We start from the raw sequence: 27155 nt of genomic DNA on the forward strand, positions 1-27155 counted from the left end.
AATGTGTTAACCTGCAGTGAGTGTAGGAGTCAAAACAGAATAATAACAATAAAATGGGCAGATTTCTTTCTGTCTTCATGTAAGAGTAGATAAATTACTTAGAAATCAGTATTTTATTTACTCTCACTTATAAATATATTTTACTTTTTGGGTTTGAAAAGATGAAGCAGTCCTGATCTGTGGTTTCCTCGCGCACCGCACTGTGGCTGAGTGGGAAAAAAGGGAAACTTTGTGGGCTTTTTCTTCCTGGTTTTGGAAGATTGAAAGTATTTTGAATGGTTGCTGTCATGAAATCGAGTGGTGCTTGAGGACACTGGTGATGCTGTGTGGCTGGGGTCTGTGGGTCATTATAACTATTATCTTTAATTCAGATTGTACTCCTGACATAACAGGGCTGAGCAGTTTTCACTGGATACAAACCGGAAATCACTGTCTGCTGACAGAAATAATAAAAAAATCACGCACTATCCGTCAGAAGGCATCATAACTTCATTAATATATTTACTGATATTATTTTTTTTTAAATAGTATTATTACTGGAATGAGAGACATATACTAACAGTGTGCAGTTGTCAATCTGTTATTCATGTGTTCTGATTGCAAACATTTTTCCATATAGCATTAAAAGATTTGGGGAAATGTGGATCATGGATTCTCGTTACCTGTTACTACCGTCATATATTTCTGATGAGAAAGAAAGTTAGTTTAGAGACGACATGAACTGAAAAATAAAACAATTTTAACAAATGAAACAGGAAAACAGCTTTTACAAAGTTTGTAGAGCACGTTTTATGCTTTTCCTTATTTTATGTTACAAAAGGTAGCTGCACACATTAAACGTGTCTAATGTCCAGGTGATGACATCATTGTATGTACAAGTAGTCTATGTAAGCAAATCCAAATGCTTTCATGTCTCTATGTGATATCAGTGAGATGTCTCGTGTTCGTGTTTTAAGAGGGGCAGCCAATCAGAAGAAAGATCAAAGGCAGGAGGAAGGACGGTGAGCTGAAACAAGACCTGGCATAAAATAAATAAGATTTCTGTTGAACTGTGAGCCATGTGAAGATACTCTAGCAGAGTCCAGGAATAAAAATATGGAACTTGAAAAAGTAAAACTTGAAGTAGCAGTAGTTGTAATTTAAGGAGGAGTTATGTACTGTTGAGTTATTTCCTTGCTGAGGGAAGATTCTGTTATGTCCCTCTGTTTCAGTGTTTAAGCTAACAGCCTTGTACCTCTAGCTTTATTCTAAAATGACTGTGGTAACAACTTTCTCATGTCCAGCAGGATAACAAACACAATATACTAAGAAGATTCTTTTTTAAGCACGCCAGTGTAAGCAGGAAGTCATCCTTCTTTCTGGCATCGCACATTATCTATGTGCAGTCTATACACTAGTCACCCACTGTGGAAGAAAACATGCTCAAGTGGAAAAAAACAGAGACCGTGTCAGGGCTCTGAATACAGGTTAACACGATCAGTCGATTGACTGCAAGCTAAAAGTTGCCTCTCTACAGCCTTCTAAGCATCTGTGGATCTGTGGGGCTTCTTGCAGTTGTAGGTTGTAAAATTAAAGTCCTTGCTGACACGGACATAAACACCAGCCGCAAACACTGCCTGCTTGAATTAGCAGACATGTGCATTTCCAAACGAAACCACTGTCTCCTGTACAGGGAAAATCAATGGCTGACACTGACACTGGTAGCAGCCCGTAAGAGCTCCACGTCATCAACACAGCTTTGGTTTCTCTGGACGTGAGAGCAATGATTTTATTACTTACCAGGGAAATTTTAATGTGCAAACTCTCAGGCATGCCGTACATTCACTTCTAATTATGTACATGTTTGTCAGTGGTTTTAATAGGTGGTTCTGTGGATGATTTTGTCCCGTTTGTGCATTTTTCTTTTTCATGATGGAATTTTACCACACAGCCCAACAGATTACACGCGCTATCCTTGTAGATATTAACTTTTAGCACCACAGACGTGGGAGAGTTGGTGTGAGAATTGCTGTGGGAATTGCGCGGAAGGCTGATATGAGTATATCTGAATTTAATTATTTTATTTTTAAGTATACAGTATTGAAAAAAGTAAACACATCTGCAACGATATTAGAATGTCATCACCATGTAAATATTACATTATTAGTACATTATAGTACGTGGATTGCACCCATTGGGCACGTAAGTGATAGTTGAAACTGATAAGATATTTCTCTAATCGATATTGTGCAAAAAAAGTGGACAAACTTGATAGGGAAATTACACACTGAAAAAATGTAGACAAAAGAAGCTTAAAATATTTTAATAAGCTTTAAAGTTCTTAAAGGTTTTAAAGGGATTTTTTGTTGGTCTAGACAAGCTCCACTTTTAACTAATCTACTTCTGCGGTTTGGCAGCTGGGTGTCTCAGTGCTCACCAACCCAGTGTGCATCGTCACACCTCGCTAACATCACCTCAGTCTGTTAGCCTAACCAGCTTTACATTTACATCAGTTGAGAACACACAACTGCCATCATTTTAATCCACTCAGCTAAACATGTTCAGCAAACAGGAGCTCAGAGGTTGCTGTTAGACTACATCCCTGTCCTCTCTGGTGGATCTAAACTAGAAGAATGCTTGATTTCTAAATAAAGGACTACATACATACATCCCTGTGGATTCATACATGTTGAACTGGCTGATTTATGAAGCTGTTAAAAATTACATAATCATTTTGACACCCCCTAAAATCATAGTAATGGCTTTTGTGCCTGACCCTTTAGCAGCTGTGATTTTTCCCCCCTTTTTTCAGGATAGTTTCTCACACCTTTTGTAAAACCTTCCTTTTTATCTGGTGCCATCAAGAGGCCAGCATTCTTTCAACCAATACTTTTAATTTATTTCTTCATATCCTAAAAATTCTTGATTTTATGCTGTTCACCAGCATTTGTTGTTGCATGTCTGCACCGACATTGTTAGCATGCTAATATTAGCATTTTTCTTGAAGCACTGCTGTGTCTGTGCATACCGTCTTATTGTCGATACTAGCTTATATTGTTTCCCAGCCTTCCCTTATCCATGATCTAGCTCGGAAAGACTTTCTTAGTAAACATGGTCCATGGAAAAAAAGTTTTGATGGGATCTACAACGTTTACTCTCCCGCAGCTGTGAGTTATTGCTGGCCGTCATTACTCATGATCATGATTCAGATAAGCAGTTAGAAAAATGAATGAATGGATGGATGGAAATAAATGGGTTTGCCACAAACAGTCAAAAGCTGTGCCCTATTGGGAAAAAATAAGGTTTGTTATATACTAGTTTTTATTATTGGTTTTACAACTTTATCTTCTTGTGAAATAAGGTGTAAAATTTTGTAAACTATGCTTTTTATATTTTTTACATTTACGTCAGCTGGGAATACAAAATTAGCTTGTGCAGGCAAAGCAGTTGTGTGTGGCTAATGTGTAATAGAAGTATAACCTTAGAAAGCTTTTCCAACCTTATTTTAAGGCAAAGTCGCCAAACTTATTAGTTTATTAGATCAAGTAAGATTCTATGTTATTATTTGCTTAAATAAAACCCAATCAACACTGAAATTACATTTATTTTTCCCCACATACTTTCCCTCTCTGAGTGTGATATTGGATTGATTTAGCTAGAAAAGTGCTAAAAGGGTTACCACATGGCTTTTTTCTTGAAGGAATTTAGCTAAATGTTGCAGGTATGGGCGGCACTAAAATGAGTGATTACATTCTTGCATATTCTACTTAATAGCAACTGCTGAATTCTGGTATGGGCTGATGTTTGCACGTATACACTCTTTATGCTTTCTACCCTTGAACAATATGTTTAGGCCTGTGACATCACAGTCTAATGTAGTAATGAACTTCGCTCTTCAAATGCAGGTATCTTCTGTTGGTATTTAGGTGAAGCTGAAATGTCTAAGATTCTCTTGTGTGTTACATATCAGTGCATCTACAGAGCTATGCATATATTAAGTATTGGTGGTTTCATGGATGCCAGTATTGTGGTCGATGACATTCTTGAGAATGGAGTCCATGAATGCTTTGAGTGCTAATGGATCTTCGCTGCACTCATTGGTCGGGCTAAATATTGATCAGGAATCCACTATTGAAAGCACTCAGTAGTTTACATTAAGCTGAAATAGCAGCTAATCAGGGAGATTCTGGTGTTGAATTTCCAGTTAGTTTGTTCTCATTGGTGGAATCTGATAAACTGAAAAGTTTCTCAAATTGATCCCAAATGAGTGTTCAGGGAAAAACAGCGTTAGATGACTGTGATCTTCAAAATGCTCTAAATAAAATGCAATGATAGCACGAATCAAACATTTAAAATAGCTTTAATTATTAGACACACTCGTATAATTTACATACTTCATAATATATATCGCCCACATCAATGAACATAATCTGTTAATTTTTGAACATTTTGACTTTACAAGGAAAAAAAGACAAACATTTTTTCTAGAAGGCATATTGCATAACAAAATAAAGCTTAACTTTATTGATTCAGCTGAACTGCAGTCAGTCTCTCTGGCTTTTGTCTTTTAATCCTCTAGATTTTGTTTAGCCTAAGTTAGGTTTTGGACCTGGGTCAGCACCCAGCATGCACCCAGTAGGGTTTGATTCAGTTCCCTTCCATTTACTTTGAACATTCTGAGATGTGAACAAAACACACAGAAACATGAGAATAAAATATAAAAGAACCTTAAAAGAAGGAAATGCTGTCAGCTATCTAGAGACCCATATCAGTCCCAGGATAAATTGTGCTTGGGTGTTGTGTATGCATAAGAGGAAGGAAGAAAACAGCAGGACTCTGGGAGTGGAAGCTTCCTTTTAGCTGCACGCTGTGCACTCGGCTCACTGTTTATCCCCTGACTCTGCCTCCAGAGAGACACACCAGTTTGCCTTCTCACTTTTCAAAAATGGGTAAAAAACGGCAGCAAAAGGCCTCTTGGGAGAATTTTAGGTGGCTGAAAGAGAGGATAGCTGAGCTTTATACCAAGGGTGAAGCAGGAAGTGTCAAAAAAAAGAAATGAGCGATTTCCTCTGCAGCATTCCCCCCAAAATGCAGAATTCTTATCATTTTTAAAGTAGTAGAAGAGCAATGAATGGGTGGTACTGAATTTTATTTTTGCCTCTTGAGGACACTAAAAGTTCTGTTCTCTGCTTTAAAAATGGACTTTGGGGCTTTGATGTGGTTATCACTGGGAAATACAGATCACAATTTTTAGACAGTGAGAAAGATCTGTGTTTTGCAGTTCATGTGTTTAACATGCATAGGGGGCTGTCAAAAATGATTACATGTGTCGCATATCATTCATTTGCCCGTGTTGTCTGTCACTGGTACTCGACAGACTGGAATAAAAATGAGTTCTAAAACAGAATCACTTAAAAAGTATCATATTTTAAAAAATCTTTTACATTGTTACTAACTACATTTGATACTTTTTTTATGATCTGACCTTACGTATAATGGTCAAATAATTTGGATGTCTGCTGTCTGCATTTATCACAGATTTCATCTCACCTGCTTTCATTTAGACTGTACTGCTATGCTGTTACTGGCACTGCAGTAAACATTGTTTTATGTAGCCACTAGAGCTGAAGCCTGCTTGGCCTCATTGTCATGGCAACCATGTTCGTGTGGGTATCCGCTCGTCTATGTAATCACACTGTTTGTCTTGCACCCAGAATAGCCAGAGGAGGTATTCTGAAGCCAAAAGCACCTGAAGCCAATGCAAACACGTCGCGCACCGACCATCTGATAAATCTTGGACACAGAGAGAGCAGAAGAGAAGGATTTACGATCTGCCCAGTGGTGTTCACCTTCATACCCTATGAAAAATTCTAGAAAGAAAGAGGACATTTCTCTCATTCTAGACTAAAAGTATTTTTCACAAGATTTTCAGAACTTAGTAACACTTCCATTGTTGCTAATGCACACAGCAGTTATCATTTCACTTTAAAAAACAGTCAGACCACAAGCAGCTCCTCCTGGCACCTAAACTGTCAACACTCTCTGCCAAGGAGAGGTTTAAAACATCGTCCATTTTCCAAATGTTCCAACTGTGCCCAGTGAAAAAACACATTAAACCATTAGGGGACAGAGTATAACTTCAGAAAGACACACTATAGCTTTATATAATGTGTTTTACAGGCTCATTCCCTGAACTAAATGTAGTTTTTTTTCCATATGCCTCCGCTAATTTGGAAAGAAAACCACAAACTGGCGGAGCAGACATTTTTTTGGCATGTTGCATAGCTTTACAGCCAGCACATGTTAAAAAGGGAAATGGTTTCAAATGACTTCATGTCTATACTGTGGTTGGAAGATATACCATGGCTGAAGTAACTATCCTGAGATGGATAGATGCTCTGCTTGGCTTTAGGGATAAAAAAGCTGGGATTTTTAACATCTTCACAGTCAGTTCAAGGTTGAGCTTCATCTCACTTTTCCTCCCTAGTCTCGAGGACTAGCCTACAGTCACTGCGTCTGTGGTGCCGGCTGTATGGTGCTGTCTCCAACGAGAAGGCATTGTGTGCGCATGATGTGTGTTGGCACTGACTGAACATTTCCATGAAACCAGTGTGGTGGTGGAAAGTAGGATGAAAAGAAAAGCAGGAGGAGAGAGGAAACACTTCAGTGGCTAAAACAAATGGAGCTGTTGAGTTTAACGTCTTAAAAACATGATTAAATTAGGATGGATGTAATTGACGCCAAGTCATCACATTCTCTTTTCTAATAGTACACTTGGGAGAATTTTGTATCCAAGATTTGAGCCAGATAGACTATTTTATCACATATCATTTCATTAATCTAGAATCTGTATTTTCTAAATTACGTCAACGAAAATAGAGCTTCTACCAGAAAGCAAACTTGTCCTATCTAGCTAAAGTGACACTGACTGGGTGAGGGCAGCAGGTTACGTACAAAAGCTCAGGTCACAACTTGCACGTTTACTCTTTATTATTATCCTATGACAGTTAGTCATGAACTTTTGCCTTCAGCATCTACAGCCAATATTATCCAAGGCCTCAGTAACACAGGCCTACAGACCACTTGCTGACAACCAAGAAAAATGGGTGTTTCATAGTATTATAGTACATAGTATTTATTGCTAAATTTGCACTTACGCAGGTCTAGAGCCCGGCCAGTTCCTCGGGTCATTGGACTATAACGTCTATAGCCTGACTGTTTGACAAATGGTTGAACAGTCAGGCTGTGGTTGCTGTTTGACAAATGGTTGAACAAGGTTGCTTGATGTTGCTTTTAAATTGGTTGCAAAGAGACACATGTTGTTGCATTTAAAACCTTGCGATTACTTTGGTCACATGCAGACCGCCATGGTTACCTCTAATTTGCATGTGAAATGCCAACTTGTCTGCAAACACTTGCTGCTTGCTGAGCAGTACTGAACAGTGCAACACACACAATACTGTTCACCTTCAAAGTAAAAGTTGTCCCTTTTGTCACATGTTGGTTTCAGCGATAAGGCAAAGCTTTTATTTTGAAGGTGAGCATTCTCAGTTTCCTGGCTCCATGGCACTTTTTAGTTTCCCTACCACTGGTGGTTAAGTAACTAACTGCAGACCAGTCTGTGTCTTCCATACAAACCATGGACTGGTTTGTATGGCAGAGGAAGGAACTGCAGGAGCCTGCTAACTACCAGAGGAATTGCAAGGAACTGACCAGGCTTGAGGCCTGTGCAACTGAGCCTTTATGTAGCTTCCTATGTGCATTTTTAAACCCCTCCTTACTTGATATTTTTTCCAAAATAAGTAAGTCATAGTGTTATGGTCAGTGCAGAAAAATTTTCATTCTGTTTATAAACTTAATTAACTTAATTATAGCTAGCAATAGTGAAATGAGAAGCTAACTCTCGTGTATCTGAGCCCCAAACTGCATATGTGGCATGTGAAAATAGAATCTGTGACCATTCAGACACAAAATGGCTGCGTGAATAGTCATCTGGGTGTTTAAAAGAAAAATGAAATGTTATGTTGTTATGGAACCAAGATGACTGAAATGTGCAGAAAGTATGAAAAATGCCCATTTGTGTTGGAACCAGTATCAAAGCTCATATTTTATCAACACTCATATTTAATAGTTTCAAACACTTCCAGGCACTGAAAGAAACTGGACAGATTATGTAATATGTTCCCCTCCATTTACCACATGTGTTGCACCATCCCTGCACCATTAACATGAATAACTGCAGACTGGTGAGCGATGTAGTTACATTGTGATGAGTAAGCTGAAAATATCTGCGATCCTTTGGGACTCATCTATTCTTATTCATACCTGGGAGGCCGGCTGTGTCTTTCTCTCGCACATGCACATAACAAAACGCACAACAATTCCTTCTTCAGTAGCGCTGTCATCTATTGAAGATCAGACATTATTATTAAATTTCAGTTGCTGAGAAGAGGCTGCTTATGTAAGCCAGCAGACAGCCTTCAGGAAATATTGCTTTTCTTCACTGATTGTGTTCAGTCTTCCGCGTATGCTCACAAATCAACCAATAAAGATGTCAGCACAGGGCAAGCAATATCCACCCAGCCAGCATAACACATTTACCAGTCGATACTGAAGAGCACACAGACTTTTGGTCTAGCCATTTGTACACGCAAGCAAAGCCCACAGAGAGGCAAAACTAATAAAAGATTATCATCACAACAGTGCAGTCATCTCAGGGAACAAACAGGCATATGTAGTTAAGGTTTACACCAATCAGGCACAACATTTGCTTTAAAGAAAACTAATACAGGTTAGCGTAATTGTCAAAACAGAAGAAAGATTTTCATCCAAAGTCAAGATTTGCCTATAACCAGTCACGACTAGTAACCAGTGCACAGAGTAGCTGTACTACAACTCAGTGACTATACAATCGTGCACATGTTTGGTAACGCACTGAAGGGATTAGCTTCACAAAGACACAAATGCTATCACTGGCACTTTTTTTGTTTTTTAATGTGTTAAGCTTTTATCTCAGTGCTTTGTCTTCTATTGCAAGTTTGACATATTTTCTAGTGCTGATCAGGAAGGTGTTTGGGGATAAACAGTTGGGGAGAAAATCATACTTTTTTTCTATTTTTTTGTTGAAACAATAAGGCGGTCATTAACCACTGGAAGAGTAGTGATATATTATCCATAAACAAGGATCAATATAGCACACTTTATTTGGGATTTCAATGAGAGGTTGATTTTACACTATGACTGCTCAACACGTTCTCACTCCCAAAGCGTAACATTTTACACTAGGTGACAAATCGTCAGTAAATTACGCTTTCGGCCGCCCAACACGTCCCTATATTACAAGTTCGGAAAACATGAGAACTGTCTGGAATGACTCTACATATGTATGTTTATTTTCTTTAAATTGCACAATCTGGCGCGTAGCTTAGAAACGCAGAAGGTCACCTTTCGTGTTTCCATGGAATGCCTGGGGACGTGACAAATCGTCAGTATATTACGCGTCGAGAGTGAGAACGGACTCTACTACTATCTTATATGCAGTACACTGGAGTTCATAAAAGCTGTTGTTTGTGGAGTGCGGTAGTCATTCCCAACCTCAGGGTCAGGCCCCTTCAAATGGGCCCTGAGGTAAATTTGAAGAGCTCAGAAGAAACAAAAGAGTTAAATACACAAAGCTTTTGGTTTTTTCTCATCACACATTTGCTTTTGATTTGTGAAATACACACAATATGGGCAAAAGTACCGGCCCACCCACACATTACACCAACGGGAGCTGCTCAGCCTTTGAAATGATGCCATGAAGCTCCTGGTACACAGATGTTGTGCTGATGTTAATATCACAGGAGATTTGAAAGTCTGCAACTGCTGAGTCAGATGAGCATTGGTGACTTTTATACCAGGTGCACTTTTAGCACTTGGTAACTTTATGTGGTCTACCACTTTGAGGCTGTGTTGCTGTGGTTCCTAAACACTTTCATGTTACAACCTGACGTATTGCAACAGTGGTACAGTGGTATCCTGTTACAGTACCACGCTTGAATTCCTTAGAACAACTCACTCTTTCACAAATGTTTGTAAAGGAAGACTGCATGGTTAGGTGCTTGATGTTATAGAGTTAGAACAATGAAACTAAAAGCACCTGAAGGATTAAGAGACTCTGTGGCCCGATACTTTTGTCTATATATTGCATTAAATCTTCTGCTCTAATACCTCTACAAACTGGTCCAGGAGTACATTTTTTATCATCTGGCACAGCTACATTTACCTTATTACCCAGAAACTATCACCATAACTGAATAATCTTTCATTTGAAGAGGATCAAAGATAAAAAGTTGGGAATTACTTTCATACAGAATCCACAAAATGTTAAATTGATTATACAAAGTAACTAATAATAACTAGTTTTTGTAAAGGTTCAGAATTAATATATTGGTGGCAATATTGTTCCTAGATTATTTTTAAAAAGTCAAAGTCAAGGCAAAGTTTCAATTTTGACTTGCCGATAAAATATGTGTCAAACCATCTGGAGTCATGTTTCAGCTCTCTGGCAGATCGTCTCACTGTGCTTTATTTTTCAGGAAAACAAAATAACATAAAAGAAAAGAAACTGAAATAATATCAGGGATTGTTAAAAAGACCCTGAGGAAAATCTGTGACACAGGATTTTAAAGTTGATTTTGTGAGGCACCCCTGTTTGGCTATATATGGTCCAAAATCCCTTAATACTGACATCAATGTTTTACAGGAAGTTAGTGCAGTTACAGGAGGGAACAAAAGAAGAAACAGGTAATTGTCTCTCATACCCAGTGTCTTTCACTGGGTATGCCCCATTATGTGCCTTTCACAACAGCAGTGCACTCTTCTTTTAATCTTCAGTGATCTGGTTTTTGATGTTGCAGAGGGAGTGTTCAATAGTGGCTTTAGTCCCTCTCTGTGATTATCCTTCTTACAAAAACGTCACATCTTCTTGCGACTGCACCCAGCGCCAGTGGGCATCGTACTCCAGATGCATTTTGCCATTCATTTTGCACGTGTCCAAGTCAATCTTTCCATTTTTGTAAGGTTTAACTTTGGGGCTCTGGCTGGTTGCCAGTTTCTCACTGAGGCAGGTGCGGGTCGGGCTGCCTCTTTGTGTGGTTGATTTCTCTAGGACACCATTAGCTTTAAGGCCTTGCGTTGGGGTACTGACCTTGAAAATGGGGCTTCCCTTATCCTTCTCTGCAGTCTTGGTCCAGATAGGAGCACCTTGTTTGAGTCCCTCAGACTTGGCTTGTGGAGAGCTGCCAGGAGCTGCTGGCTTCCCACTTTCAGTTCCTCCAGTTTCCTTCCCAATGGCAACATTCCCAGGTCCACCTTTCACTTCTGGAATAATTCCAACCCCAGTACCATTCTCACTTCCCACAGCACTAGACCCAGACTTCAGCCCTAATACGGACCCTGACACTGCTGCAGTGACTGTGGCCACGGAGCCTCCCGCCATGCGGCCCCCAGCAGTAGCCTCCGAAACTAGAGGTGTGGTGGAGCAGATGACGGATTCGGAGCTGGAAGGGCAGTACTCATCCATGTCGTCTGCCAGCGTGTCCAGGTAGCTGCCAATGGAGATGTTGTCTAGCTTGTCATTGGGGTCTTGCAAGCTGCTCCAGGAGCCTCTCCAAGAGGTGTCGGGTCCCTCCCCCAGGCTGTACTGGCTGCTGGTGAGGCTGCTGCAGCGGCTGGTCAGCGTGCTGCGCTCCTCAAACAGCCATTTCACTGCTTCGATGCCCTCGTGCACCGCCAGCAGCTGTTGCAGGATCTTAACGTCCACCGAGCGCAAGTGAGCCTGTGGATACAAAAAAGGAGATATTCTAAATTTACCATAATGATGCATGCTTACTTTCACAGTGGTCATGTTTTGATAGTGTGCAATGTGCAACAAAAGAGAAAACTAAACAGATGTTGAACCTAGGAGGCCGCACATATTTATGTAAAGCTGTCAGCTTTGGCTCTAGGGACAAGTGCAAACACCATTATAATGCTATTAAACTATTTCAGATTACCCTAATTGGAAGAAACTAATAACAGAAACTGCCTGGAGTCCACAATACTAAAAATGGAAAACAAATAAAGTAAAGGTGGAGGGGAAACAAGGTTACAGATGGATATTACAAGGGAATGTGACTGAAGCTGAGTTTGTAGGAGAAGCTAGTGAGAGATGGAAATTTGATACAGTGGAAAGTAAGACGCATTAGTAAAGAAAGTCGAGAAAAAGCTTGACTTCTTTTCCTTTTCAGCTGACTTTTAAATGTTGTAAATGGTGCAAAGGATTCAAAAGTTAATCTACGACTTCTGTCATAAATAAATAAAGCAATAATTGCTTCAGCGGGCCTCTAGCAGCCACGGGTATCTTCAAATACAGTATGTGTGTGGGAGGATAAGAAAGCTAAATGGTGACTTAGAAGGAGAAAGATGGCTGCAGTCATGGAAAATTCTTCCCTAGAATACATTTGCAGAAGTTCTCAAAGCAAAGCAAAGTGCAGAGCCCAGAGGTGATATATGGCAACAACATTCAAAGCTCTGACCACTGAGATCACCTCGGCTTTGAGCCTTTGATTTCAAAGTATTCTTCAGTTTTCTCCTTGTGTATCACTTTCTGCTGGTCCCCGGGAGACTGGCTGTATCCCTTTTTGGGAATCATTAAAATTTATGGTAATTTATGCATATTTGTGTATTTCATCTCAGATAATTTTGGGTCAGACAGACAAAATATACAATTATAGTTTTACAGTCTTTTTATATTTTATTTTACTACATCGCACTGTGAAAAGTGAAAGTCCTGCAAGTGTAACATTATGTATATTCCAGCGCTAACACAGCATTGGGATAATAAAGTGTTGAGTAAGTTTAACACCCCAAAAAACTCTGAGAGTTAACTTTGTTAGCAGAGGCCTCAGGCCACTAAGACCTTTCTGACCTTTTGGAGTTTAAGTGTAACAGTTTAATTAATTCTTATAAATCAATAAATCAGTCTGATGGAATGAATTGATTGATCCAACCTACTAAGTTACTCATGTTTATCAGTTCTGATGAAAACACTGGCAGAAGAATTAAGAAAGCCGCTCTATGGGGTGTTTAAAAGCCTGACGTTCTTCCATTCAGATGGTAAATGGTGCACGTGAGCATGAATTAATATGTCTCATACTTCGTTTCTATGCATAGGTAGTGGCTGACCTTTGGATAAGCCATTCACTATTTAAGACCACACCACAGGCTGCTTGGTAAAAAAAAGAAAGAAAGAAAAAGCTATGGCAAATTCAATCCACTGATGTTGAGTGGTTTTCCTCCATCTTCCCCAGTATCAAACCTCACTGTGGTGAATCAAACCGTGCAGCAGGAAGTTGATCGACATCAGTGGTTTCTAAACTGGGTATTAAGAAAAGATCATTTTTGCCCCGTTTTTTCCTCTAAGTATGCTGAATACTTTGACCTCTTGAATCTTTGTAAAAGTGCGGTTTGACTCAGCTGCAGGAGGGAGCGGTAGGGCAGGATGGTTCAGGGAGCAGAGCCAGGGTGGGTTGATTGGCACAGCTGTCACGCACTGGCTCATCAGTCTCCCTTTCTTATGCAGCAACATGCTCGAACCTTGGGCTGCACCACAGGCCAACCACAGAGTCCGGCTCTGTGCATCATGATTAAAAAAACGTAACCAACAATTGTCAAACTCATCAATGGGAAGCAGCAGTTTTAATCACTGCACAGTCAAAGGTGGTTGTTTCCCATCACCTAAAGAATACTAACTTTCTCTTTGAGCTTACCACATTTGCTCAAAAACCTTTTACTTAGTCTGTGCCGTGAAAGATTTAAATGGCTCACGTGACTTGTAGAACATAACCACAGCATGACTAAACCATAACCAGACTTTACCCAGAGTGTAATTTTAACTGTGGAGAAAACACACAAGATTGAACTTATGGGAACCAGCTTTTTTGTTGATTATCACAAGTAAACACAGGCAACACACTTCAGAAGAAAAAAAATGTGGATATGAGATGAAATAGAAGGGTTTCATTTTATTTTCTTTACTGGAGGAGAATTGAGCTGTGTGGTCAATGTTCTGGTAAATGCTGAAGCCAAAGTCAGTGGTTATGCTAAATTACACAGGCAGACACAGCTGTAATGCACACACACACACACACACACACACACACACACACACACACACACACACACACACATATATATATATATATATATATATATATATATATATATATACATATATATACAGCTTTTTGTTCATGAATATGTGGGATCCTGGCACACACAAGTTTTGGGGTGGGGCTCAAGGCTTGAGGTTTTTGGCTGGCAGAGACCGAGTGCTTAATGAGGGTGGCAATAAAAGTAGCTCCGTGTTTGTCAGCGCTGAGGTGGCACAATGCTAACGAAGCTATGAGCTCCACCAGTCTATGAACACTTTGCTGCAGATCTACACTGACTTTAACTGCTGCTGTCGCAACAGGTCTTTTTTTTTCTGCGATATTAATTTGGATAACTTGGGCGGTTGGTTAGAGATTATATTTTTATACTGTACATTAACCAAATTCACCAATGCATGAAATTAAAACAAGTTATACACCAGAGATGCATTTGAGTATGTAATTTTACACAAGCAGAGGGACCATCTGTGGGTGGCCTTGCTGCCACACGTTAGCTTTTTTGGGGGGATAATAATTCTTCTGTAAGGCTACTGTCTCTGAAATACAACTAGATATATGGCATTTGCACTTAACACAATATCTCAGAAAGTGTTAGTGGAAAATCTTCAAAAAAAAAAAGTAAAAGAAATCATCTTTGTCATCTCAACTCTGCATGCCTTCTTTACTGAGGTCACAAAATAGATTAGTTGCCTACAAATCAACATATTAAAATATGCAAACGTTTTTTCGTAATTAAATTTAAACAATGGCAGCCACATGTTCCAGCTTTTTGCTAAAAGTGAAATCCATCATGTTTGTGTCAGCTGTTTCCTGCTTTGTTTGCTCTGCTGCTCTTCAAGAGGGACTTGTTTCAATCCCCATTATATTCATTACTTTGAGACTGATTTGAAGCATTTAATTACACAACAAAGTCAAGCGTGCACATCAAAGAAAGGATGAAAAAGGTCGAAGTGGGGCCAACAAAGTTTAATGTGAATGGGACTAAACAGCCTTAAGGATTTAATATCATTAATCATGTTTTTTGCATTTCCTGAAACATCGGTACACCACCAAACACGCTCCTGCTTCCTTACTCAGCATGAGGCCACGCACCAGCTGGCAGACCCACAGGATTCTGGAAAGCTAATTTTCCTGCCTTTTATATTATCAAATAAGACAAGTACCTGCACTCTGCAAACAAATCAAACTCGTTGTTTCATATTAAAAGATTTCTGGTGCAGAAGAAAGACTTCATTTGTTTTGGATACCTGCTAAAATCTTTGTATATTATTTAAATAAATATTTATCCACCTCAGGAAATATTTATAGATAATTCACTGTGTAATGAAAGCACAAAAAGTGCTGCTTCATAAAGTGTCAAAATATACGTCATAATAACAGTGATAGGATGATGATCATTAGGTATCTTTATCTTTAGCTCTCTACATTAAACAGTGAAATAAACAACTTGAAGACGTGTTTCTGGTATCTGATCAGTTAATTAACTAAAAAAACACAACACAGACAAACCAACAGTGTAAATGAGTACTTGTGGGCTTTAAATGTGCAAATACTGTAGCTGGAGCACACGGTGGCCACAGTGGGACGTGAGGAAAATCTTTTAGCTCTAAGAATATCAACAGAAGAAGACGACTGATGGCAACACTTGAGCGATCTCATCTGAGGGAATTTAACTGTTGAAGGGTTTCCTTCTCTGACTTTGCTTTGATCCCTTTCAGAATCAACAGAACAAGTGGAGAACCGCAATGTGCCAGACAGCCCCGAAATGCTTTCAGCGTTCCGCACCTTACAACGAGAACACGTTCTAATTGTTGGACAATTTACTACTCTAGATATTCACCTTTTTGACTTTGTATTTTTCCTTCAATACTTTTATGGACACCATTTTCTGTCAAGCTGTGGGGATGAGAGTGTTGAGCACGCGCAGGGATTAATACGCAGGTACAGACTTCTTCCTGTTCTATTTCAGACATGATGATTGAGTTGGTATTTCATGTTATGTTGATTTTGTTTGTGAGTAAATGAATGTATATGTGCATTTATTCGTTTGTTTGCTTTACATGTCCGAAATTAAAGTTTATCATCATCATCATCATCCTGTAGATTGTGTTAACATATACAGGGTATGATCCATGACGCACACTGTCCCATGTGGCTTCCTATCATCTCACAGCAACCTAACAGATTGCTGAATTACTGCCAGCTGGGATACCAGCAACATAAACACAGTTACTGCTCACTCTCTCTCTCTCTCTCTTTCGTATCCCCTGGTGCCCGTGTCTGCTGTTTCACCTTCCCAATCTAACTCGGGCCCTCAGACATACTGCGTCCTTGCAGAGACCCTCTAGTCTCCATTAGGCAGCAGAAGGTCAGCCCCGGCCCTCCATAACTCGCCAGCTGCTCCATCTGTCTGCATTCACGTCTGAATGCCATTCTTTCTGTTCCTTTTCTTCTTTCTTACTACACGACAGAATGCTGAATGGCAACATGCGGGATTTCACCGTACAGCACAAGTCAAGCCAAGTGAAGATCACTATCTTATGAAATAGCAACGCAAACTACAAAGAAATCCTGGATTTTGGCTCTCATGGAACATAATATGCAAGTCAATGGATACAAAGAGCAGCAGAGGCTCATTCTTCAAAGCTGATGCAGCCCCTTCTCTGTTTGTCCATCTACTTCCTGCAAACATTACTGTCTAAACCTGCTGTCATATAAGAAGAAATGAAGCCTGGACAGAAGACCTACCAGGCTCATTGATATTATGGTTACAAGCAACAAAATGAGATGGAGAGAAAACAGGAAACAAAATTGTGGTGGAGGAATAAAAGAGCTGCAGGTCACTCAGGAATAATTGAATTTAACAAAACCCTGTACTGACTGTGACATCTGTGACAGTATAGCCAGTAACCAGTCAGAGAAAGAAGCCTGAGATTAAACAGACTGGATTTTGATTCCCTACAGCTCAGCTCTGCACTGAGAGCTGACTTTGCACTGACATTCATCTGCCCAGAGGTGGAAGACAGAGAGAGGCTGACATGGGAAAGCTAAAGTGAATAAAAAAGGAGGAGTTAGCAAAAAGTAAGGACGTACCTCGAGCAACAGCATAACATTTGCCCTTTGGTAGCTTAAAATACAGATGCTGATCATTAATAAAATGCACAAAGCAGCTTATATATAAAAGGCCCTTCAGTGTGTGTGTCTGTGTATGTGTGTGTGTAAGGCTTAGTGCCAGTCTTCTCTGGCTTTAAAGGAGTGTCTCTATCCAGTAAATCTGTTTAGATCAGTGAAGTGGAGAGTGGAGATTGCTGGAGACGAATGCGAAAGACAGATGCTTTCAAACTGCTCCCGCAGAGATGAACAGCAGCACTAAAATCATTCACAGCAACATTTATCTGCCTTCAGTTCTTTCCCCACCAAATCAAGTCATGAGCCGAGCCGGCGACAAACGTGTTCTGAAGTCACCCGTTACTGCAAACACATGAACACATTTGTCTGGAAGCAGTTACATAACACATTACTCTGCTAGAGTCAGTAATCACACTACAGCTACAGTATAATAAATCATTTAGAGCAGCTGCATCAAATATTTGATGAATTCTTTGTTCGTTTATTTGTAGTATTACAGTTTTCTTGAACAAATATAGTAACTGCCAACTCAGGTTCACTTGTGTGATTTTCAGATTTCTTAATTGTTAAACTGTATTGTTTTTAGGTTTTGAACTAGCTGGGTATCATTTGGGCAAAGAAACGTGTCCGTATCTTTCGCTTTCCTGAATAATGATCCTACGTCACTATTCGGTGACTCTAAGCTGGCTGTCTTAAAAGTCTCTGATGATCCATGTCTATCATCCAAATAACAGGAAATAGGATGTTAATGACCAGAACAATTTTAAAGGCTAATTTTAAAGATCTGCAGTTTCGTTTTGATTTATATTTTGTACTTTAGGCCAATCGAATCAGTGTGTTTTTCTGGAAGTTTACTTGAGAGTTATGCAACATGTTTGTTTGAATCAAAGACATACTGTATTAGAAATGCAACATGACTTCCTGTTTTTCCTGCCATTTAACAAGAGTAACACTTCAGTATTAGTGGTAACGTACACACACACACACACACACACACACACACACACACACACACACACACACACACACACACACACACACACACACACATATATGCAGAGTGTTGATCTTACACAGGCAGATGCTGCAGCCCACCAATGCCACACAGTGTGGTTATGGATACAAAGTAACAGATGAATGAGGAACAGAAGGGTCCACACAAACATACACTTTCAGAGTGGAAAAAGAAGCAGTTTATAGCCGACTCATTAACATCCCGCCTGTTCGTTTGAGCTTATCAGCATGACAGAAAATGTTGGGGAAGAAAACAACACGGTGACTTTGCTAGGCTGTGTGCACGACTGTGTGCACGAGAGAGCTCTTCCATTTAGTATCTTCCTGCAGCCTCTGTGCACACACATTAGTACTGCACATCTTACTAAGCAGATTTCAGATGATGCTCCCATCTCTTCTTCTGCACTCTCATTACACAGCACCACTCACACAGATGAAATAACCACACACACGTGCATGCACATGCATGCACGCACGCACGCACGCACGCACACACACACACACACACACACACACACACACACAAGCACACACACACACACAAGCACACACACATACTGGAGCAGCCCGGAGCTGCACTGAAAGTTTCACTCCCTTACAGTTAGAAAAGGGTTCTTCATCACTATCACTTCTCTCTCTGTCCTCCCGCTTCTGCAAAAAAACTTGATAAATGACTAAAACTACCAACAGTCCAGCCTGCTTCTATAGTCTTAACAGATTTCCAGTCTGGATGCTTTGTGAATACAAATGTGGGCTAAATATGCAATTAGGTTAGGTACTATACAACCTACAACAGCAGCTGAGCTTTCTTTCTGTACACACTAACCCTCTAACCCACTAACACTCATTCATTCATTTATATTCTGATTTATATCTAAATATTGCCATGTTTACAATACATATATGGATTATGAGAAGAAAAAATTAAAAAACACCTTAAAACTCAGACTTTTTGCTTTTTAGAGCTAACACATCCATTATGATGCGCCTTTCTGGTCACAAAATTACAGACAGGCAAGCTGCAACTACAGAATCCATGTGATGTTCACACTAAACCTCCCGTGTATGCGTATTTCCGTTGACATAGTGGTCAACATGTCCAGAGATCAGATATGACTCAGATGTAGGACTACATATGCACTTGGCCCAGATGTGATGTGAAAAAGGGTTTTTAAGACTTCTGTGGGAAAAAAAGGAAAAAACAATCTGAGTCATTCACACACCACTTTTGAAAAAATAAAAAAAGGTTTTGTGATCCATCTTCCAATGGATTCACACGAGCCGCTACGTGAGTTAGTTCTCAGACCACACCCGTCACCAAAAGCCCTGAACTGATACACCAACCAAAGAGCGAGCGTTTCATTACTCACCAGCTATTTAAGCTAAACTAAGATATACACACACACAGGCTCAAGGAATACGAGCCTGATTCAAACTCAAAGACACGTGGCAGAAAATACTAAACAAATGTGACGATGACAGCCGATCATGTTTCTTTCTGAAAACTTTGTTTACACCAAGCAAGCATACTTAAGACACATGCTGCCACCATCATGAGTCCTGGAGTGAAATCAGCTTCTATTTCTACCATGCGACCAAACTGCTAATGTGTTTTTGGATGTTTGAATGTAACCAATATGTTTTGGAGCGACTCTTTCAGAAAACAGCTTGTTCGGTTTGGAAGTTCGGTTGTGGCAGCGCACACGCTCTTGTGTCACAACCACAGATGGGGAGACGGGGTGCATGCCTGCATCTGCCGCAGGAATGTGGCAGATACATGAGCATGGTTGAGGGGGGGCAACTGTAGAGTGGTGCATTATTACTACAGACCTCCACAGTTTGATGCGAGGTGGGGTTGATGTAAACAAGAAGACAGAGAAGTATTTGTTTGACGGAAGCTCTGCTGTAGAAGAAATAATCACTTCTGAAGAAACACAGAGCGACCTGCGGTGGATAAACAAGGGATGGAATCATTCAATAAGTGAAACTGAAAAACAGTCTTGTTCAGAGGTATGATATGAGTATGTATCACACCAAAACTAAGCCCAGTGGACTGAATATAGAAATGTATGCAATATGTTAAAAACTACTTTCTATAAATTGTGCAAGCGCAGCTAGACAATAGGAAGAGAGTGGCTTGACCATGGTCCTGTGTGCATTTTTACCTCCACTTATTTCCAAACAAAGTGCAGCTGCTGGCAGAGTGAAGAGCAGCTTGAATTATTGAATGAGTGGATACGAGGGGCCTTCACATTTTATTACTCAAGTCCAGTCAAAGTAAAATTACATCTGTTGCATTTAGTCACAATCAAATTCATCATTAATCATTCATTTTAATAGTCCAATGTAGACTCCTGATTTTCTTCTTATACTACTTAGTATTATACTACTTAATAATAAGAGCAATGTTCATATTAAAATTTAGTTTGTATACATGTTAGGGGAGGCTGTAGCTCAGGAAGTAGAGCAGGTCACCTACTGATCGGGAGGTTGGTGGTTCGATCCCTGGCTCCTCCAATCTGCATGTCAAGTATCCTTGGGCAAAATGCTAACCCCAAGTTGCTCTCCAATGCATCCATCGGAGTGTGAATGTAGTTAGAAAAAGCATTAAGCTTAAGGAAAGTTAACGTGGCGTGTTGTATAGAGTGCTTTGAGTACTCTGGAAGAGTAGAAAAGTGCTATATAAGAATTAGTCCACAAATTTTTGACTCTTCATTTTTGTCACAATCGTACAGCGACAGCAAAGTCAATGTCACATCTTTAATTTTACCTCCTATGGCGATCCTAATTGAAAACATTACCAAAGAATACGAGAAATGTACAGAAAGACACAGCAAGTGTTGCATTGGGTGTAAACGTAAAATTTAATTATGCTGGATTCAAAATACATAATACTTCACTGACCTAACTGGCTAATTTTGACATGTTGATAACATAGTAATTATGTTATCTAAGACATTAAAGAGAGATTGATGCTAACATTTAGCTGTCCAAAAGCTGAAACATCCATTGGCAAGTATAATTCTTAAAGCAGGCGTATGTAACGTTTGCTACTCAGTGATAACAGCAGCCCCTGTGGCTTCAACTGGTAATAAAAGGCCTCTGGACTTTGGAGTCTTTTAAGCTCCAGTATTGAATTGTAGTGAAACAAATCATAGCAGCTGCTCACGCAACGAACAATTCAATTCAGTTTCATTTGTATAGTGCCAAATCAAAATACAAGTAACTTCAAGGCACTTTATATCATAAGGTAAAGACCCCACAATAATTCTCAGAAAACCCCAACAATCAGATGACCCCACTATATGAAAGGAATTGAAGACAGTGGGAAGGAAAAACTCCCCTTTAAAAGGAAGAAACATCCAGCAGACCAGGCTCAGGGAGGGGCACCCATGTGCCGTGAAACACAAAATCGTCTTCTCGATATGGAACAGAATTTGTTGGTTTACTCTTCATCCGCTTAACTTTAGGAAAATTTTAGCCACAAACAGCCATGAGAGTTATTAGAATAAAGTAATCCTGTTCTTGCTTTGTGTCTAACAAGCAGCTAAACCACTTGATTTTGTGTCATGTAGGCATAATCTGCCGAGCTCTGCCCTCAGTGTCTCCTTAGAAATGTACTTTCCTGGAAAACTGTATACATTCTCCCAAGTTACATACAGCCAGACAACGCTTTTGAGGGAAGGAGTGGGAACAAATGAGATGCTACTGGTGCTGTTACGAGTCAGCGAACTCAGAAATCATGCTGAGGCTGTTATTATTCCCAACATTAAGGTAAAACACTTACTTATTATAGCTTTAAATGTGTGAGCCCACACAATAATTAAGGAATATCCAAAAAGCTGAGGTTAGTGAGCTTACCAGAGGCCTAACAATTAGCAGGGGCCCTAAAAGCATCCTTAAATCTCACTGTCCTAAAGTACCATTCATCACCAGAGGCACGGGATAAGAGAATTTTTTTGGCATTTAGCACCTTCTGAAATAAAGATTTTCTGGTCATTTTAAAGAATGCTGACATTTCGCATTGAGTCCCACTGTGGGCTCTGAGCGCACAGTGGGAGCAGGAAGGACGACTTGGAGTATAAAACACAGTCATTTATTTATTCTCCGCTGTCAAGTGGAGCGTTACACTACAGCTTATAATGTTAGGCTAGTGGTCATGTGAACATGACGTGGCTTAGGTTCATCTGGTCAAAATTATACTGTTATACTACTTTATGGATTGTTAATTATACATTCAGTTATTTTAATATAAAGAGTTCAACAGAAAACATGAACTTAATAAAGAGAAGTAAGGAAATTTTAAAAATGGCATGCTGTATAGTCAGATAACACGTTAAGTACCTCGGTCTCTGGGGTCTCAGGTGTTGTGTAGGCTTTTTTACCTGCACATAATTTCAGATACACCCCAGCAATGACAACCCGATCTGCTGATAAATGTTCAAGTACTCGAAACAACGCTGTCTGCCGGAGCCGAGCCGGGCTCAGCATTCATCGTCATAATGACAGCGCTTTACCTGGCTGACTTTCATGAATGACACATCCTGGAAAACAAGAGTCTGCCACGCATCCTGCGGGCACATATATGAGAACTGTGGATTCTTACCATCTCCATCTTCAGTTTTCTTATCTTTTCATCCAAACTCTTCATCCCGGTCTCTTTACCGGTGTCGTGCGCGAGGGCCAGCTTGGCGTCTGCCCGGAGAGAGGACGACTCTTCCCGCATCCACCTGAGCAAACCCTCGGGGGTCTTCCGGCCGATTTTCGCCTCTATGTCTTTGAGGTCTGGGATGGTCTCGCTGACAGTACCTTCGTCCATCGCCATGAGTGTTTTTACACCGATAAGATCCGCAGGACAAAGATTACGTCCTTCGGGTTTCTCGGAGATTGTTCCCTGTCAAGCTGCGAGAGTCACTTCCTATAGGCTTGTATGGCATCCTATGCGACTGCTGCTGAGTTGGACTGCGCCAGGGAAGGAAAACTGTTTGACAGTATCAACACAGCAGTGTGAGCTTATTCCAGCAGTATGATACAGAGAGAAATCCTCGATATGTGGGTTATTTTAACTCTGTCATCATGTTGTGTTAAATTAATGAAGCCTCTGTATCTAAACTGCTGATGGTCATCAAGTGAAAGCGGAGAAAAAAAATCCAATTTGTTGCTTTCCCCTCCTTGATTGGTTCCTTTACAGCTGTAAATGCAGTCTGATCTCCGGAGTCCCGAGTCCTGAGCTGCAGCTCGGTGAGGCTGGTGTTTGGGATCTGTACGCTGAGCCACACTGCGCAGATTCCACCTGCATGATGACAGCGATCAGGAACCGCAGAGTGGGAGAGGAGACCCGATAGCGTCAAGTCACCAGCGATAACCCTCGGTAGCTTCCGGGAAAACTTCAAAATACAATCTGTGTGAAAGCTCTGTACTGGAGAAAAAGGTGAACTACCAAAATAAAACGACAAGCACAAAGTAAAACAAAAACAACAAAAAAAGTCATTTTATCCTCCTTTCTGCACAAAGACTTCTGTGAGTTTTATAAGAAGAAGATAAGCTTGTTAACATTGATATTCCAATCAAGTTATATATGTGAACATCAACCAGTTATATGTGTGAACAGTGTTGGGGAGTAACGGAATACATGTACCGCCGTTAAGTATTTAAAATACAAAATATGAGTAACTGTATTCCGTTACAGTTACCGTTTAAAAAGGTGGTATTTAGAATACAGTTACTTTGTTGAAATAAATGGATTACACGGAGGTACTTTCCTGTTTCATATTGTGGCGGGTCAGGACTGTTTGGGTTTGTTTGACAGCTATGTTCTGTTGTTCCAGGCGGCAGCGTTACGGTTGCCATGGTTACAGGGTGACGCTCTCTCTCTGCATGTTTCCTGGGTGAGAGAGCGCCTTTTTGTTGTTGTTTAGCTCTAAAGAATGTAGCATCATGGGCAGTGTAGTCGGTGCTGCAGGGAGAATGGACTGCCATACTCCTTATGTGTCTGTGAGCGCCAGGAGGGAGAAAAAGGCGAGTGGAAAAGTCCGAGCTGTCACCGAGCAGAAACGGGAGCTGGAAGCATGTAAATATAATAATAACCACTGCAGCCAAGAAGAGTGTCTGACGAGCCCAGTTGTAAGTAAGATATTAAGACTCAACTGTACGCTGTGTTCGTGTTTTCCTCCGAAACAATAAGTTCCGTTGGAGCAGCCTTTCAGCGCCTCTCTCTGTCTCTCGCAAGCAAAGTTGACCCAGACAACGAGCCCGACACGGAACCCGCCGCATTAGCCAGATGTCCCTTTACTACGGTTCGGAGCCGCGGACCTTCAGTAACAATAATAAATCACAGCAATAGTACATTCACGTAGTTGTAAAAAGTATGATAACATATTAAGTAATCCAAAGTATTCAGAATACGTTACTCTCATTGAGTAACATAACGGAATACGTTACAGAATACATTTTGGGGCATGTATTCTGTAATCTGTAATGGAATACATTTTAAAAGTAACCTTCCCAACACTGTGTGTGAACATTATGGAACAGAAACATATGTGACATAATCTAAACATAGTCTGTGAAGGGTGACCTTGGGGTGAAGATGTGATGTCTGTAACCATCTGTCTGTTGTCCACATTTATGCAGGCAACAGGACAAAAGGACAAGATGAAGCTGTTATTTTTGCTTTTGCCTTTTTGTGAAAAACTTGATAGCTTTTCCTCCATGCAAAAATTACCCTCTTAAGCCCCAAGCCTAACTAATCTCCTGCCTTTTGCCCCCGTATCAGGGGGCGTTGGGGCTTAAGAGGTTGTGCATTAATAAACTATTAAAAATGACTAATCTAAACATCTGAAATGCTCTAAAAAGACAAAAGCAGTGGGCCATCGACACATTACACCCAGGGAGCTGCTCAGTAATGGAAACGCATGGCATGATGCTCCCAGTGCTTAATTTTGTTTGGAACTCAGCAGTAGTGAGTCAGCAGAGGTTTAGCAACTTTTACAACTGTGAGCGTCGTCGACTCTGCTCCCTTGCTCTACGTGGTCTGCCACTTTATGGTTAAGTTGCTGTGGTTTCTAAATGTCTCCACATTGTAATAATACCACTCAGAGTTGATCATGGAATATCTAGGAGGGAAGAAATTTCACAAATGAACTTGTTGTAATGGCAGCATCTCGTTACAGCACCACACTGGAATTCAGTGAGCTCTTTAGAGCGACCCATTCTCTCACAAATGGTTGTAAAGACAGACTGCACGGCTTTCATAAAGTTAAAACACCTGAATTCAAAGATTAAAAGGTGTGGACCCATAGTTTTGTTCATTGTGCACTAAAAAGAAAAGCAAGGCTCTTCTTTGAACACAGCACTTTTAGTACCTCAGTTAAAATCTGCACACTGTATTCAGGTGATCGTGTGCCTATGTATGGAGGACCCCAAGAGCCAGAATGAATTCAAAATATAATTAATGATGCATTAAATAATTAAAATGGGAACTAATTACATAATTTAAAAAAAAATGGTTTCAATTAAATTAACTAAATCAAATATATTTGTTCAAATGTTTAATAATGTATTTGATAATTTATTTTAGAATTTAGACCTCTGTAACTTAGAAGCTTTTAACATGAGTCACCGCCCAAGAGAAGGAATGAAGAGTCTAATCAGTGTAATGAAATACAACAGTTGTCTGTGGCAAAGGCCAGATTACTTTACTCTTAATATACTAAACACACATACTCACTCCCTGCGTCTCTATATGGCAACTTTTTCCCAGCCCACACAAACTCAGCCCAGGCAGATTTTTCCTTAACGGGCCTGGACCACCTCATGTGGAACTGGAGCTCAGGTTAAAGCTTGTGGTTAAAAGACCAGTGGGTCAATGTTTTGGAACAAAGGAGATTAAATGCTGCTGTCAAGGACAATTCAATAAGATCCAAAGCAGGCACAGGTTTTCCACCGAGTTTTTGTTTTCCTTATGGCTTTGGATGTATAACTGGATTTTTGTTTTCCAGGCGCTAACTAATAAAGATACATATCAAAAAATGTAAGAAAGAAAGGAATGATTATAGTCATCCTTTTCAGTAATTGTTTTCTGCTGTAACTTACTGAAAATGCTTCATTCTTATTACAAATGTCTGTCACAACCAGAGACACCACAAAGACACATTCAGTGGCGTAATCTGCAGTCAGGAAGGGCCTCTGGAGAGCTGAAGAGATGCTTTTCACTGTGAACACTTGCTCGGGCTGCCAGGACGAAGCTGACTGTGAATGGAAATACAGTTGTAGCGGACAGCAATGAAGTGAGATGCAAAGGCAGGGGTTTCCAAATATTAACAGCTAGTGATTGTGCATGTCTGTCTCAGATGGACAAAATGGAAGACTCTACTTAGGAAAGGTGGGAGGGCAAAATTTGTAGCAAATAAAAATGGGTTAATAGCTGGATTAAGGCTGTCTCATTCTTTCTGAAATGGCATGAAGATTAAGCTTGGATGTAAGACTAAGTCTACTTTTCATTATTTAAGCTACGTTGATTGTAACAGTGTCTAGAACCGGTATTTTGCACTGATTGTAATGGTTTAACAAAGGCTCAGGAGAGAGCAGCTTGGAGAGATCTCTGGTTTAATGACACTTTCCTGTGTATTCAGTCTCACATCTCATTGGAGGCTCCAAGCATCCTAACTCGACTGCAGAAATGAATTTAAAGACCCTTAATGAAAGGCTCCTGCTTGGTTTCTCTTCTTCCCATTCATCTGCATTTAATCGGAAGCACAGAGGAATGGTTGCACACCTGTAAACACAAATGTATACAGGTGCAGCTTTCACAAAAAATGTTATATTCGAATGAATGTTGCT

General features: G+C 40.1%; 1 protein-coding gene across 1 annotated transcript; it reads right to left on the reverse strand.

Annotated features, from left to right (window-relative positions):
* Window positions 1-4354: 4354 nt before the first annotated feature.
* lurap1 (leucine rich adaptor protein 1) lies at window positions 4355-23626 on the reverse strand. Its single transcript, XM_063460164.1, has 2 exons — window positions 22921-23626; window positions 4355-11797 (listed from the first exon to the last, which is right to left on the reverse strand). The coding sequence occupies exons 1-2, from the start codon at window positions 23137-23139 to the stop codon at window positions 10925-10927; spliced, it is 1092 nt and encodes a 363-aa protein (XP_063316234.1). The 5' UTR covers window positions 23140-23626; the 3' UTR covers window positions 4355-10924.
* Window positions 23627-27155: the final 3529 nt, after the last annotated feature.

The sequence above is a fragment of the Pelmatolapia mariae genome, linkage group LG17, assembly GCF_036321145.2.
Source record: "Pelmatolapia mariae isolate MD_Pm_ZW linkage group LG17, Pm_UMD_F_2, whole genome shotgun sequence".
In the NCBI taxonomy this organism is placed as follows: Eukaryota; Metazoa; Chordata; class Actinopteri; order Cichliformes; family Cichlidae; genus Pelmatolapia; species Pelmatolapia mariae.